This window comes from Panthera pardus, unplaced genomic scaffold, assembly GCF_024362965.1.
Source record: "Panthera pardus isolate Hobbes unplaced genomic scaffold, ASM2436296v1 HiC_scaffold_16, whole genome shotgun sequence".
NCBI classification, from domain to species: domain Eukaryota; kingdom Metazoa; phylum Chordata; class Mammalia; order Carnivora; family Felidae; genus Panthera; species Panthera pardus.
In genome coordinates, this window is record NW_026526721.1 from 67,829,920 (window position 1) to 67,846,979 (window position 17,060).

The 17,060-nt window shown below is 35.9% G+C and overlaps 1 protein-coding gene across 1 annotated transcript in view; it reads left to right on the forward strand.

Annotated features, from left to right (window-relative positions):
- SLC49A4 (solute carrier family 49 member 4) overlaps positions 1-17,060 on the forward strand; it is a 77,907-nt gene that overhangs the window by 39,671 nt on the left and 21,176 nt on the right. Inside the window, exons 5-7 of the mRNA XM_019448584.2 lie at positions 2,712-2,820; positions 13,284-13,351; positions 16,446-16,573. Of these exons, the coding sequence (XP_019304129.2) occupies positions 2,712-2,820; positions 13,284-13,351; positions 16,446-16,573 (305 nt within the window). The remainder of the gene's footprint in view (positions 1-2,711; positions 2,821-13,283; positions 13,352-16,445; positions 16,574-17,060) is intronic.

Genomic DNA, 17,060 nt, shown 5'->3' on the forward strand with positions numbered 1-17,060 from the left:
CTGTTGATAGTCAAGATACAGAACATTTCCATCACCACAAGGATTCCTTTTTTTTGTCCTTTAGTAGCCATATCTACTTCTTAACCCCTGGCAAACACTGATCTCTTCTCCATTACTATAATGTCAGTTCAAGAATGTTATATAAATGGAATAATATAGTACATAAATTTTGCGATTGGTTTAAAAAATAGAGATGCAAACCAGGAAATGGACTCTTAACTGTAGGGAACAGATTGAGGGTTACTAGAGGGGGGTGGGGGGGGATGGGTTAAATGGGTGATGGGCATTAAGGAGGATACTTGTGATGAGCACTGGGTAGTGTATGTAAGTGATGAATCACTAAATCCTACACCTGAAACTAATATTGTATGTTAACTAACTAGAATTTAAAAAAAAACAAAAACATAATTCTCTAGAGAGTCATCCAGGGTGTTTTGTGTATGAGTAGTTACTCCTCTTTATTACTGAGTAGTATTCCATGGTGTTGATGTACACAGTTTGTGTAACTGTTGACCTGTCAAAGGACATCTGGGTTGATTTTAGTGTTTTTGTTTGGTTGGTGTTTTTGGATATGATACATAAACATTTGTATATAGGTTTTTGCTGTGAACATAGGTTTTCATTTCTCTGGGGTAAATGCCTAGGAGTATAATTGCTGGATTGTATGGTAGTTGCATATTTAGTTTTTTTTTAAAACCCTGCCAGTCTATTTTCCAGAGTAGTTGTGCCATTTTTCTTTACCACAAGCAGTATACAAGTCATCTAGTTTTTGGGCATCTTCACCAGACTTTGGTGTTATCACTATGTTTTTGTTTTAACCATTTTGATAGGAATGTAGAAGTACAGTCTCTGCAGAGGGCACTTGGCATTATCGATTAAAGTTACAAATACACATACTCTTTTGACATGGTAGTTGCACTTCTAGAAGTCAATTCTCCAACTGTACTAGTGCAGACGTGAAACGACTGTAAGAGCAAAGGAATAAATTTATATATATATATATATAATAAAAATATATATCTCTCTCAGTGGGAGCTGGTGAAATAAATTATATACCAACATAATGGAGTACTACCCAGCTCTAAGAAAGAGTAAGGAAGCTCTGTCTGTATTGACTGTGGAAGAGTTCTAAGACTTATTAAGTTAAAAAAGTAAAATTCAGGGGCACCTGGACAGCTCAGTCCGTTGGGCTCTCAATAATACATCTCTCAATAATAAATAGATGTTAAAAAATAAAAAATAAAGTAAAATTCAGCAAATGGTTGTAACATACTATCATTTATGTAAAAAGATTGGGGAAAGAATATATATATAATTGTGAATATATGTTAATATGTACATATATAAAATAACATATGTAGTACTATATATTTATGTACTAATGTATATACACACATATGTATATACATAGTCTTATATATTTTGAGATGTTTCTGAGAAATTGCCCAAGAAAGCAAGAACATTGGTAATTGTGGGAAGAGGGGAATGGGGTAAGAGGGACATGTTTTCCCCATATTTTTATACCTTTCTGGTTTTGAGCCATTTGCATTGTATTGCTTATTAAAATCTTTGATTAATACAAACTTAAAAAAAATTTTTTTTAATGTTTATTTATTTTTGAGAGAAAGAGACAGAGTATGAGCTTGGGAGGGGCAGAGAGAGAGGGAAACATAGAATCCGAAGCAGGCTCCAGGCTCTGAGCTGTCAGCACAGAGCCCGATGCTGGGCTTGAACTCAACAAACCGCAAGATCATGACCTGAGCTAAAGTCAGACACTTAACTGACTAAGCCACCCAGACGCCCCAACAAACTTTAGTATCAATAAAGCAAAAGTGAAAACTGCTCTCTGAAAATAATAAAACTAGCAAGTTATGTATTTTTAATCTTTGGTTTTTCTTCCCTCTACTCTGTTTATATAGAGAAATAGTAATTTAACCTATACCTACTCACTGTATGAAATAATGTTGATAACTCATCTGTATAATAAACTTTGACAATTTTAATATGAACAAAAAAGTGTTTTTTTTTTTTAATTTTTTTAACGTTTATTTATTACTGAGAGACAGAGACAGAGCATGAGCATCAGAGGGGTGGAGAAAGAGGGAGACACAGAATCTGAAGCAGGCTCCAGGCTGAGCTGTCAGCACATAGCCCGATGCGGGGCTGGAACTCACAAACCAGGAGATCATGACCTGAGCCGAAGTCAGACGCCTAACCAATTGTGCCACCCAGGTGCCCCACAAAAAAGATAATTTTTAAGTAAACAAAAAATTTAAAGACCGTTGAATTTATTAACAAACTAATTATTAACAAACTGAATATTTTCTATTTCTGATTCTGGTGTTCCAATTTCCAAATGACTTACATTTTTCATGAGTAAGAATTTAAATTCAGGGGCAGCTGGGTGGCTCTGTTGGTTGAGTGTCTAACTCTTGATTTTGGCTCAGGTCATGATCCCAGGGTCATAGGATCAAGCCCCATGTTGGGCTCCATGCTGAGCATGGAGCCTGTTTAGGATTCTCTCTCTTTTTCCATCTGCCCCTCTCCCTACCTTGTGCTGGCTCGCCCTCTCTCTCTCTCTCTGTCTCTGTCTCAAAAATAAATAAATAAATAAATAAATAAAGGCATGAAGAAAGTGATTCTACTTGCTTTAAAAAATTTTTAATTCACAATTTTGAATCTGTAATAATATTTTCTTTTCTCATTTACAGCAATATGAGATTTTTGATGATTGCTTTAGCATATGCCATACCACTTGGTGTATTTGCTGGCTGGTCTGGAGTTCTGGACTTAATTTTAACACCAGTGCATGTCAGTCAAGTAAGTATTTCATTTCTTTATATGTTGGAGATATTTTTTAGTACATTTAAATTGTAAATATTGTCTGCGTGTTCTTGGTTTAAACTTCAAGGCCTGGGTAACCATTATCCAATACCATTGTTGCAAAAGCAAGATCCTAGGGAGCCTGGGTATCTAGTAAGTTAAGCGTCTGACTCTTGATCTTGGCTCAGGTCATGATCTCTCAATTCATGAGATCGAGCCCCATATTGGGCTCTGCACTGACAGCGTGGAGCCTGCTTGGAATTCTCTCTCTCCTTCTCTGTCTGTCCCTCCCTGGCTCGTGTTCATTCTCTCTCTCTTTTTCAAAAATAAATAAACTTAAAAAAAAAATCCTTTGAAATAGTTAAAAATAATATTGATTTTCTTCCTGGGTTTTGTTAACAGCCATGAATTTTACATTTATTTGGCTATTATTAATGATGCTAATAAACAGAAAAATAAAGAAGGAAAATCTTCCTTTGTTGACTCCATCCTAATCTTGCTTCATACTTTATAAAGAAGATTAAGACCCCATCATCAAATATATGGCTAATGTCGACATCTAATTTCTCACTTTCTCCCTAGTCTCAGAATAAGGGTACCTCATTTCTTTAAAAATAACCATGTACCTATGGTTATTTTTGACCTATATTTTTGACCTATATGATTCAGGCCATGTATACCTTCTCCTTACTTCCAGACAGCATGGTAGAAAGGGGTAGAGAGATTTGGAGGGGCAAATGGAAGCAATCCAGCACGCTGGTGTGACTTTCTATTGTATGAATGAACAACAATTTTCCATTCTGCTTTTGATGAACATTTGGATTGTTTACAGTTTTTAACTGTCACAATCACAAACAATGCTGTATGAATGTTATCATACATGTTTCTTGATGCACCTCTATACACATTTCTGTTGGATATGTAGCTAGCAATAGAATTGTTGGTTATAGTATATTCCTGGTTTGATAGATGATGCCAAACTTCCCCAAAGTGGTTGTATGAGTTTATAGTTTTACCAGCAGGATATGAAATTTCTCATTGCTCCACATCTTTACCAACACTTGACAATGTTAATCTTTTTTTTTTTTTTTAATGTTTGTTCATTTTTGAGAGATAACATAAGTGGGGGAAGGGCAGAGAGAGAGAGGGACAGAGAATCCTAAGCAGGCTCTGTGCTGACAGCAGAGAACCCAATGCGGGGCTCAAACTCATGTGAGATCATGACCTGACCCAAAGTCTGACATTTAACCAAATAAGCCACCCAGGTACCTGAGTCTCTAAAGTTAGAAATGCTGGGCGCCTGGGTGGCTCAGTCACTTGAGCGTCTGACTTCGCCTCAGGTTGTGATCTCACAGTTTGTGGGTTCAAGCCCCACATTGGGCTCTGTGCTGACAGCTCGGAGCCTGGAGTCTGTTTCAGATTCTTGTACCACCCCCTCCCCCACACTTGTGCTCTGTGTCTCTCTCTCCCTCAAATATAAATAAACATTAAAAATTTTTTTTAAATTTTTTTAATGTTTGTTTATATTTGAGGGAGAGAGAGACAGAGTGCAAGCAGGGGAGGGGCAAAGAGAGAGGGAGACACAGAATATGAAGCAGGCTTCAGGCTCTGAGTCGTCAGCACAGAGCCCGACGCAGAGCTCGAACTCATGAACAGCAAGATCATGACCTGAGCTGAAGTCGGTCACTTAACTGACTGAGCCACCCAGGCGCCCCTAAAAAAAATTTTTTTAAGTTAGAAATGCTAATGGATATGCAGTTAAATGCCACTATAATGATATCTTTTTGTTTGATATTTGAATATCCTTTTTTGTGACACACCTGGTCAAGTCTCTTGCCCACCATTGGGCTGCCTTTTTCTTACTGATTGTAAAGAATAGAGCTATGCAGGGCACCTGGGCAGCTCACTCTTGATTTCAGCTCAGGTCATGATCTCATGGTCATGGGATCAAGCTATGTGCACATCAGGCTATGTGCTCATGGTGCGGAGCCTGCTTGCAAACTTCTCTCTCCCTCTCTCTCTGCCCCTCCCATGCACACACTCTCTCCCTCTTTCTCAAAATAAATAAACTTTTTTGTGAAAAAAAAAAAAAGTACTAAAATATATTTTTAAAAAAGAGCTGTGCAGAAGGAGGCTCCCCAGAGCACTGTATGGGGTCCTCAGCACGTCTTAGACTGAGAAATGAACTGCACATGTAAACGGCAAAACTATTAGAGGCTTAACAGAAAGATTTCTGTGAGGTTGAAAGCAGAACGAATACAGTAGAGGGTAAGCAGTGCTGGGCTCTTAGAGTTCTAGTTCAACCAGAATGGTAATACCTCATTAACACCTTTTTAATACCTTGGGCTTCTGCTAAGACATAGAATCTAGGCCAAAATTTAAAATCAAGAACCATGTTCTAGGTAAGATAAGGCCTATTCTACTTAGACCCACAATACCCAAGGCCTATAAACAAGCCCTGACAAAAATCTGCAGAGGAGACAATTTGGAGACTGAATCCTACCAAGTGAGGGGGTCTTGAGAAACATTTAGGTTTCTACTTATCTTCCTTAATAAAACACAAAATCAAGCCAACAGAAGTTCAAGGTGATCAGTTATTAATTGAACTGCCTGCTAACACAAAAATCAACCATTTTAGAGAAAGATAAAAGGATCCAGAACCTTTATATTGTGTCATCCACAACATGTACCACACTGTTAAAAAAAATTAGACGGGGCGCCTGGGTGGCTCGGTTGGTTAAGCTTTGGCTCAAGTCATGATCTCACGGTTTGTGGGTTCAAGCCCCACGTCGGGCTCTGTGCTGACAGCTCAGAGCCTGGAGCCTGCTTCAGATTCTGTGTCTCTGTCTCTTTCTGCCCCTCCCCTGCTCATACTCTGGCTCCCTCTCTCTCTCTCTCTCAAAAATAAACATTAAAAAAATTTTTTTAAATAAAAAAAAAAATTAGGAAAATGTGGCCCATATTTACAAAAAGGAAGTACTGAATAGAAACCAACTCAAAGATAACCTACATGTTGGACAAAACAGAGACCATAATGCAAAAGAGTGAGAAAGAAAGAAATCTTTGCTTGCTCAAAGTTTATGAGCATATTCCCCTATGTTAACCTGTGGCACTGTGTTGTCTGGTGCAGTAGCCACTAGCCAATCATAGCTATTTAATTTGGAATTTAAATTAGTTGGGATGAAATAAAGATAAAAATTCACTTCCTCAATGGCCACCTTCTGGCTACCTTTCAGGTGCTCAGTAGCCACTTGTGACTTGTGGCTGCCATATTTTGGACAGTGCAGATACAGAACATATCTGCCATCATAGAAAACACTGTCAGTGCTATTCTAGAAGTTTTATCATTAGTTCTGTCACATTTAAACCTAGAATTGAATTTTGTGCTCATTATAAGGTAGGCGTTAAGTTTCTTTTTTTTCCCCCCGTATAGGTATCCATTAACCTGGTATCAGTTTTTGAAAAGATTATGCTTTTCTTATTGTACTCTAGTGTCAACTTTGTCTTAATGAAGTGCCCTTATGTGCACAGATGTGTTTCTAAACTGTTTTTTCCCCTATAGTCTATTTGCCTGTCTTTGTGCCAATACCAAAGTGTCTCAAGTGTTTCAGTGTTATAATAAGTTTTGGTATTTCATAGAATAAATATGCCCCTTTATTGGGATTTTGACTAGAATTTTTTGAATCTAGAAGATCACTTTGAAAATTAAGGTCTTTGTAATACTGAGCCCTCCGAACCATGTTCATTGTATTTCTGTACATTTACTAAAGTCCTAATGTCTCTGAATGATGCTTTATAATTTTCTGCAAAGACATCTTCTATGTATTTGTTAGATTCAGTCCCAGGTATACGATATTTTCTGAGGCTATTGTAATTGGTATCTTTAAATTTTTTTCTTTTCTGGGGCACCTGGCTGGCTCAGTCAGTAAAGCATGTGACTCTTGGTCTTGGGGTTGTGAGTGTAAGCCCCACAATGGGCTTACTTAAAATTTTATTTTCTGTTGGCTGGTGTATAGAAGTATAGTTGACTTTTGCAAGGAATTGAAATATACCTGATCTTGTATCCAGCAGCCTTGTTAAACTCACTTACTTGTTTTAGTAATTCACCAACAGATACTTTAGCCTCTTTACATATCAGTTGTGACTAATGACAAGTAGATGGAGAAAAGTACATTTAATAAAATTTAACACTTGAGATAATCATATGATTTTTCTCTTTTAAATTTCTAATGTGGCAAATTACGTTTACTGATTATTAAATGTTAACCCACCTTGCATTCCTGTACCAAATCCTATTGTCAGTGACTTGTTACATTTTTTATACATCACTGGACTCATATGTTCATGTTTTACTTAAGACTGTTTACATTTATGCTCATGAATGAGATTGGACTATAATTTTCTTTTCTTTTTCTGTCCTTTAAGTTTTGGTATCAAAGTTTTTACCAGTCTCAAAAACAAATAAGGAGGCATTTTTTCCCCTCTCTTAGTGGGGAGTTTGTGTAATCTTGGTGGTTTGGGGCTTTTGTTTTTCCCTAAATATTTGGTAGAATTCACTGATGAAACCAGCTAGCCTTCTTGTAAAAGGGTTTTTAATATGGGTTCAGTTTATTCAGTAGTTATAACATTACTCAGATTTCCCATGTATTCTTACATCAATTTTAATAAATTCTACTTTTTTAGAATTTGTTCATGTCATCTCATTTTTCAAATTTATTGCTAAGAAGTTCTTCATAGTATCATCTTATGATTTCATTAGGTCTCCAAGATAAGTCAATGTGTCATTCTAGATACTGATTATGTATCTTCTCTCTCATTTTTCCCTTTAATAATTTCACCAGTGTCTCTTTAATGAATCCTTTTCTATTTTATCAGCTTCTGATTTATATCTTTATATTTTTCTATTCTGTTCGTTTTTTTTTTTGTTTTTTTTTTTTTTTTTTAGGGAAGGTACTTTGCTCTCCTTATTCTAACTTTCTCTTTAAATTTTTAAAAATGTTTTTATTTATTTTAGAGAGAGACAAAGAGAGAGTAAGCAGGGGAAGGGCAGAGAGAGAGGGAGACACAGAATCTGAAGCAGGCTGCAGGCTCTAGGCTGTAAGCACAGAGCCCAACACGGGGCTCAAACCCACAAACCGTGGGATCATCGCCTGAGCCGAAGTCAGACACTTAACCGACGGAGCCACCCAGGTGCCCGTCTAATTTTTTGATATAAATGCTTAGATCTTTGGTTTTCAGCTTTTCTTTTTAATGTGTGCATTTTAAAGCTATGTATTTCCTTTTAAATATAGCTTTATCGTCATTCCATAAGTTTTGCTAAGTAGGATTTTCATTATTTTTCAATTTCAAATGTTTTCTAGTTTCCATAGTGATTTCTTCTTTGAACCATGGGTTACTTAGAACATTTTCTTAATGTATAAACTCTTGAAGATTCTCTCGTTCTTTTTTTAATTCCTTACTAAATTGCATAAATGTGATCTGTATTTTCAGTAGTTTCAAATTTGTTCACCCAGTATTTGGTCAACTGTATTCTATAATTCTTGGGTATGGTGTTATATTGTAAGACTATGTAATTAGGTGCACATAAATCTAGAATTATAATATCTGACCACTGAATTGAACCTTCCATCCATATGAAGTATTATTTATTTCTAGTGATGCTTTTGCCTTAAAACTTATACATTATACCAGCTTTCTCTTGACTAGTGTTCGCATGGTGTATCTTTTTACATTTCTTTACTTTTAGACTTTCTTTACGTATACCTCTTATAAGCAGCATGTCCTTTTTTTTCTTTAAGCCAGTCTGATAATCTTTGTGTTTTAATTAGAGTATTTAGTCCATTTACACTTAATATAATTATTGATAAATTTGGGTTGGGATCTATCATCTTATTGATTTCATTTTTTTCAGTCTATCCTTTTTTCTACTTTCTTACTTTCTTCTGGGTTAAGTAATTTTCACTATTCTGCCTTCCTCTTTTATAAGCTTGATAGTTATAATCTCTTTTATTATTTAGTGGTTACCCTAGAAAGTACAGAATGCTCTTGTGATTTATCAACACCTATTATAAATTACAACTTTCACCTCTTCCAAGACAGCCCAAGATCCATAGAACCTTTCAACATTATTTAACCCTCTACAATCTTTTGTGCTATTATCATCATGTTTTACACTGCACAAAACATTATTATTATTGCTTATATAGTCAGTATTTAGATTCACCTTCATATTTGCCCATTTTGTTGCTCTTCATCTCTTTATCTACAGTTTTCCACCTGTGATCACTTTTCTTCTGTCTAAAAAGCACCGTTTAGTGAGCATGTGGTTTGGTTTTTGTGCAGGTCTGGTTGTGACAAATTCTCTTGTTGCGGGTTTGTTCTTTATTTTTGCCTGAAAATGTCTTCATTTCACCTTCATTTTTGAGGATTATTTTCACGGAGATAGAATTCTTGATTGGCATTTTATTATCTTTTGGTTCTTTGAAAATAATCCCATTTTCTTCTGGCTTCCAAGAAGTCAGCTTTTAAGTTTAAAAGTTTGTTGCATTTAAGGTTTTTTCTTTGTCTTTGGTTTCAGCAGTTTTACTATGATATAACTAGGTGGTGACTTTGAAATTTATTCTTCTTGAGGTTTGTAGGACTTCTTGAACCTATAACTTGATGTCTGCCATCAGTGTCTGAAAATTCTTTCTTTCTTTATTTTTTTAGTTTATATTTTGAGAGAGAGAGAGAGAGAGAGAGAGCGCAAGCAGGGGAGGGATAGAGAGGAAGTTGGAGAATCCCAGGCAGGCTCCATGCTGTCAGCACAGAGCCCAATGCAGGACTCAAACTCATGAACCATGAGATCATGACCTGAGCCAAAATCAAGAGTCAGACACCTAACCAACTGAGCCACCCAGGCACCCCAGTGTCTGAAAATTCTTAGCCAGTATCCCTTAAGCTTTATTTTCTCTAATTTCCTTATGTTAAACCTTCACACTCTATTTCCTATGTCTCTTACTCTCTTTTCTGAATTATCTATGCTTTTTCCTTCCTCTCCTTCAGACTGGATGTTTTATCTAGCTTTTCTTCAACTCACTATTTCAGTTTTCAGCTCTAATATTCTCTTAAACACATCTATGAGTTAATTTCAGTTTTTATATTTTTAAGTTACAAAGTTTTTATTTGATTTTTTTTTGTAGTTTCCAAGTGTCTGTTAAGTGCTTGATCTTTTACTTTTTCAAATTATTAAAAATAGTTGCTTAAAATCTCATCATTCCTTGATCTGGATCCCCTGTGGGTCTTTTTTTATTTGTGGTATTCATTTATGTTTTTTTATCTCCTTATGTGTTCCTTTATTTTTGACTGAGTGCCAGACATAGTATATGAAAAGTTATAGAGATCATTTAAGCTTCAAGGTGATGTTATTTAACCTCAGAAACAACTTATGTTTTCTCTACAGGAGTGTAAGGATCATTTAATCCAGCTTCAAGAATTGAGATAATTTAAAGCTGGGCTTCTGTCCCACAGAATACTGTTCTATTTCCAGTGCACAGTACTCTTAGATACAGCCTTTCAAAGTTACCATCTAAAGGCTCGGGTTTTTATAAGGCCACCCACACCACAACAGGCCCCACACTCACAGTTTTTTCTTTCCTAAGTCAGCAGGCTATTGATATCTGTCAGCCCCTTAGCTACCTTTTCTGAAATCAGGTACCCCAAAGGAAACCAGGCTTACCTTTCTGGGTTTCCCTCCCATTTTACATCATGGTTCCATAATTCTGAATTACCTTCTGGGCCCTCTGATGCCATCAGATAGATTTTCCCCTGGATTTTCTAGTTTTCAACCAGAATATCAATCCAGATTACCTAGTGTACCTTCACCAGAAGAAGAAAGTCTTCCTTTAGTTTTCTAACTTATTTTTCTGGATGTCAGGTGTTCCAGGCATGCTCAATTCCAAAGAAAGAAAAGTGTAGCACCCATTTGAATGATTCTGATTTTGCAGATCTTATGCTTATAAATCCTGAGAAGCCCTTTCAAGTATCTCTGTCTGTGTAAACTCTGAGAGGTAGAGAGACCAAGAATTACACCAGGTATTAAATGAAATGAAATTTAAAATTAAATGAAAGCAAAAAAAAAAAAATTAAAGAAAAAAATTTTAATTAATTAGTGGGTAGAATGTTATTAACTAAAGCAAATGTCATGAACAAAGGAAGCAGTAAAGCACAAAAGCCTTACCTAAAAGGACTAGGATTAGTACAGTCAGATGCACAGTGGTTCTTAGCCTAACACGGAGCCCCACTCAGCAAGGGGATAGATGGAAATGTTTGGGAGGCCCAATGGCATTAAGTGGGCCTTAGACAATGGATGTTAAATGCTCTGCAGTGAGAGGGGCAGTTCTGCAGAACAGAGAATTCTCTTGCCCCAAATGCCAATGATATGAAAAAAAAAAAAATGTAGAGATAAATTAAGCTTCAGGCTGTTCTCTTTCTCCAGAGAGTACTTATCTTTGCTCTGGCACCAAACACTGTTAAGTAATTGTATTACTTAGAGTAGGCTAAGCTGCTATGAGAAGTAGAATCCCAGAATCCTGAGGCTTAAGAAATTTATTTCTCATTTACATAGCAATCTAGGACAGTTTGCATAATAACCTAGGACAATTGTGCACAGTTTGAATAACTTCCTCACACTGATTTAGAGACCGAGGTTGCTTCTTTCCACTTTGCAACAGTCTTATCTTCTTCTTTTTTTTTAATTTTTTTTTTTAACGTTTTATTTATTTTTGAGACAGGGAGAGACAGAGCATGAACAGGGGAGGGTCAGAGAGGGAGACACAGAATCTGAAACAGGCTCCAGGCTCTGAGCTGTCAGCACAGAGCCCGATGTGGGGCTCGAACTCACGGACCGCAAGATCATGACCTGAGCCGAAGTCGGCCGCTTAACCGACTGAGCCACCCAGGCGCCCCCAACAGTCTTATCTTCTAAGACCTTGTTGTATGCATCAGTTAGGCGGGTGACTGCATTCAGAATCCAGCTGTCAAAAAGGGAAAGAAAGCATGGAGGAGGCATACAGCTGTCCTCCAGATTCTAACCTACAGGTGGCACACCTTAATTCTGCCCACTTCATTAGGAACTTAAGTCACCTAGTCATATGTAATTGAATGGGAGCTGGGACATATAATCCAGCTAAGTGTCCAGGTAGAAGATCACATATTTTGGTAAACAGGTATAATGAAAAATACAACTGGGAAAATAATAAAAGGTAGAAGTTAGTTGGGCATCTCTCAGTGCCAGGTCAAGCTTGGACTTGACCCTGTAGCCACAGTGAAAGCTTGTAACTATTTCTGAGCAGGAAAGTGGGATAGTTAGGATAATTATTCTGGCAATAGTGGGCAGAACAGGTTGTGGAGACCATTTAAGAAGCTATTATAGCAGTCCAGAAGTAAGAACTAAGGTAATAAGCAAGCATGGTGACCGTGGAGAGGGAACAAGGAGACAAAATGCACTGATATCGTTAGGGACAAATGGAATTCCAGTGGTAACCTCTAACACGTATTGAACATTTTACACATATTAGTTTATTTAAGTCTCAAAAAAATAAAAATCTCTTGTTATCCTTATTTTAATGAGGAAACAGAGACCTACGGTATGAATTTGGATAGAAGCCAAGTAATAGCAGGAGTTAAAGATACATGAATGATGGGTAAATCTAGGCAGCATTTGTAGATTTCTCTGAGAAAGTTTGGCAATGAGGTGAGGAAAGAGTTAAGACATTAGATAGATGGAGAAGCATCATCAGGTAGTAATAACAGATAGTAATAACACATAGATAGTACTTCCTGTTTGCTGACCACTGATCTAAGTCTATGCACAGATTATCTCTTTTAGTTCATTTTATAGATAAGAAGACATAATCCATCCAGGGTCACAAAGCTAGTAAATGGCAGGGTTGGAAATGTTTTCTCAAGAGTGGAGTGAGCTCTGTATTTGAAACCCAGCTCCAGTTCTCTTTCAGTGGTCTCCCTACGTGCTCCATTCCACATTGCTCTTGCTGTCACTCTCTCTGTCTTCTGTGACCTCTTGATACATCTTTAATTGTTGCCAGATGTTTTAGCACCTAATTATTTCCTAGTAGTGTCCTGTATATTGCCTATATTTAAGCTTCTTGAAGTCACTGACCATCTTCTGTCCTTTTCCTGTTTGTGATGCTGATTATTTTTTGGATTTAAATGTTCCAATAAAAACTTAAATAAGGATATATTTACTTAGATAAGTTGTATTAATTAGTCACACATGAATCCTTTCATTTTATTCATTTTCTACATTTGTTGCCATTTAGCTGTTGATTATATTTGAATTATACGTGTATATATAATATATAAATATATTTACATATTGATGACAGAGGATCTTTATTTCTTGCCTTCTAAATTGCAACATGATAGTCTTATATTAAATGTGTCTGCCACTTTCTCCGCAGGTAGATGCTGGCTGGATTGGATTTTGGTCCATAGTTGGAGGCTGTGTTGTTGGAATAGCTATGGCAAGGTAAGAATATTTTACGTTAAACATGTGGGTGGGCCAAACAAAAAACAAAAAAAATGGCTCCTTTTGATAAGTGTTAAAATTCAGGGGAAAATAAAACAGGCAAAAGTCAGAAAAGGGCACTTGTTCAGGCTACAAGAAAATTCACATGCAGTAAGAATTTGCTGCTGCAAGAAACATTCTCAGGAGTAGTCTGTCTTCAACTGTTTCCAGAGGATAGAAATGTGTTTCCAGTGTAATTAAGCTGCCTGTCTCCATATTATTGGAGAACAGAAGCTACAAATGGAGCCCAAAGAAAGGTAATACAGTAATAAAGGAAAATGGATTATTTATCGAGAATAGAAAAGAATTGAAAAGAATCATTTGTAAGAACATCTTTAGAACTTTACATGAAAAGGGAGTATCTGATTAGCAGATATTTATTTTTGGTCTTTTTTGGCAGGTACATCCCTATATTTATCCCATTTTGATGAAAAGTGTCCATAAAGACTTCCAGTCACCAAACTCCCTTTGATCCTAACCCATTATGACAACACATTTTTAGAAGGAATCAGAGGAAGGAAAATGTCTTATTTTTTCTTAAAAAAAAAAAAAAAAAGAACAGAAATGTCACTCATCCAGGTGACTGCCTATAAAACTATTCTTGGTGTTTCCAAAGAAATGAGTTATTCACTTCCCAAATTGTTTACCCTGTTTAATCAAAAACAAAATTAGGCAATCAACGTTACCAGAAAGAGAAGAATCTAATTACATGTTTGGGGAGATCAAATAAGATATGTAAATCACCTCAATTTCTAAATACTTAAACATAATTGGCACAGGATAATATATCTAGACCTTACAGTTTGCATAGTGTTCCTGGGATAATGAAAGAATAAACTGACACTGATTTCTAAATCGCTCTGAGGTTTTTATAAGTTAGGGAAATATAAGAATAAAATCTAAAAGCTAAAGAAGAGGAATAGGAAGATAGCATTTGTAGGAAATCACTACACAAATACTGAAATACATTGACTTGTCACATTTGACAGAATCATATCTAATTTTTCTGATTAAATATCCAAGCCAATTATAGTGAGTCATCATTTCCCAAATCCTATTCTGAGCACTAGATAGGTCAAAGAGGAACTATTGTATATCAGAAATGACATCTCACATGTACCTTTTGCTTTATTTTCTTTCTGTAAACCCTTAATTTTATCTATATAGAAATAGAGCTAGAGGGAAAAATGAGACTGAGGACATTTCTGTTTTTAATTCATTGAAATGTAAGATCTAAAAAATACGACCCTTACTCTGAATTGAAGTCAATTATAGCTATCTCCTAGGCCTAGAATCAATTTTAAAATTATGTTCATAACATCATTTTGGGGATCCCTAGAACAGAATCTCCTTATACACATTAGTGTTTGGGTGATTTTTTTTGTAATTATGTTGCTAAAGGCCACTACCAGGTGTAATAATTTTGATGGTATTAGCCCATTTGAAAGGACTAGGTCTACATAAATAGCAAATCACAGTGGTCAGTTTATTCTTATGTGACCTGGCCCTGTCAGCTCTCTCACTGTTCAACTTTATTCAGTTCTGATTATACCATAAAACTATTTTATTCTCTCATACTTTGCCATCTGCCTATCAGACAAGTATGTTCTTGCAGCATACCAAAACATAAATCAAAAAAGTGTTTGGTGGGCATGAAAACTGTTTTTGGAGTTTCTTGAGGGAAATTTCTATGAAGCTGTGGAACGTTTTCAGAGTACAAAAGAATTTTCTGCTGGTGAACTTTAATAGTTGAGAACAAACATAAGTCACTGGGCAAAGATGCATCCATGTTTTCCACCAAAAGATGGCATCAGCTGTCACAGAAAGCTGTTTTAGTCCAGGCAATGCTTACAAACATGATTAACCTTATCATGTCAAATAAGCACAAAAGATAGCATTGAAAATATTAAGAAGGACAGTAATATAATTACAATAAAAATTAAAATCAATTTTAAAACTTCAAAGTAGAAAAAACACAGTAAATGTTATATTTGGGATGAGATCAGTTTTTCTACAGCAGGAACAATTCTGAAGGCCTGAGTACGTTGCATGTAGGCACAGCCAGAGGATTGTGCCTGTACAAATTAGCAGATGAGGAAAAGCTAATTGGCAAATGGGAAAATTGTGGGTCATAACTAAACAATAAGCATCTCTACCATTTGCCTTTTAATTTCATGTTAATTCATAAAAAAGCAGAAGTTTTGAGAACTTACAATGCCCTGAAACATTAGCCACAACCTTTGTAGGACAGTAGTCATTACTCCAGAGCTACATTCTTGCTCTCCTGGAGCTTACTAATAGGGAAGACAAAAAGTAAATGCAAAAACAAAAGAAATGCCGATAGAGATAAATGCTGTGAAGAAAATAGAGTGTGGAGATGGGATGGTGAGGGTTTCTTTCATGAGCAGGGAAAGCTTTATTGAACTGAGACCTGAATGACCGGAGTAAGCTAGAGAAAGTCACATGAAGAATGAGGGTACCAGCATTCCTGGCAAACAGGACAAATACCAAAGGTACATATTGCTATGGGAAACAACCCTAGCTTGTATGAGAAACAAAAACACGGCTGTCCAACTGGAGAATAGTAAGGCAGAGGGAGAGTGGAGGCACAGACCAGATCATATAGGACCCCGGTGGCTCTGTGGGTAAGCATTTGGATTCTCTGAGTTTGAATTTTGGGAGAGCCATGTTTGCAAGTTGATGTCAGCAAGTTAGCCTGTTTTCTAAAACGAGAATAATACAATGCTCATTATAGGATGTTTGGAAATTATAGAAATATATAAAGAAAGTAAAAGTAGCATTTAAAAAACACAGAATCCATCCTGTAAGTTACAGACCTTGAACAGAGATCACATTTTGTATGTTTTGTAAGAGAAAAGAATATTTGCCATGATATATGCAAAATGTGCTAGTTAAAAAAGGTTTTTTTACTTGCTTTAAAAAGAACTCCTAGAAATTTTTTCAAGAAATTATTGCTTAATGAAAGTGTGTCATTGATTTTAACAGTATTTTAAAAATCCAAGTAGAATTATAATAGAACATTGTTTCTTTTCAGGTTTGCAGATTTTATCAGGGGTATGCTGAAACTAATTCTTCTCCTCCTGTTTTCTGGGGCTACACTGTCATCCACGTGGTTCACCCTGACCTGTTTGAACAGCATCACACACCTGCCTTTAACCACAGGTGAACACAGACTATTTTGAACTTTGAATAGATATTTTCAGATCACAAAAATATATAAACCCAGACAGTAGGAATTTTCCTTGTTAGAGATATAATGGAAATATAATAATAATTAATATAAAACTATAAAAATTCTAAAACTAATAAATATACAAAAAGGTCTCCCACATCCAGACATCAGACTATCTTCCCATCTAAAAAGAGTCCAAGAATAACTAAAAATATTTTCATTGGTATTTTCACATGGAAAAGAAATGTAATCCTTAGCCTAAACTCATATAGCATGGAAAAGCCTATATTCTTTTAAAATTCATATCAGAGCATAATACAGAAATTTTTATCTTCTTTATAGCCATTACATCATTAAGCAGTAAGGAAAATGAACAGAGGCAAAAAGCTATGATGTTTGAAGTATATACCAGTAAAATTCTTTCTACACCTATAGGTTATTCAGTCTTCTTACACTATCAATACAAAACAAAACTTA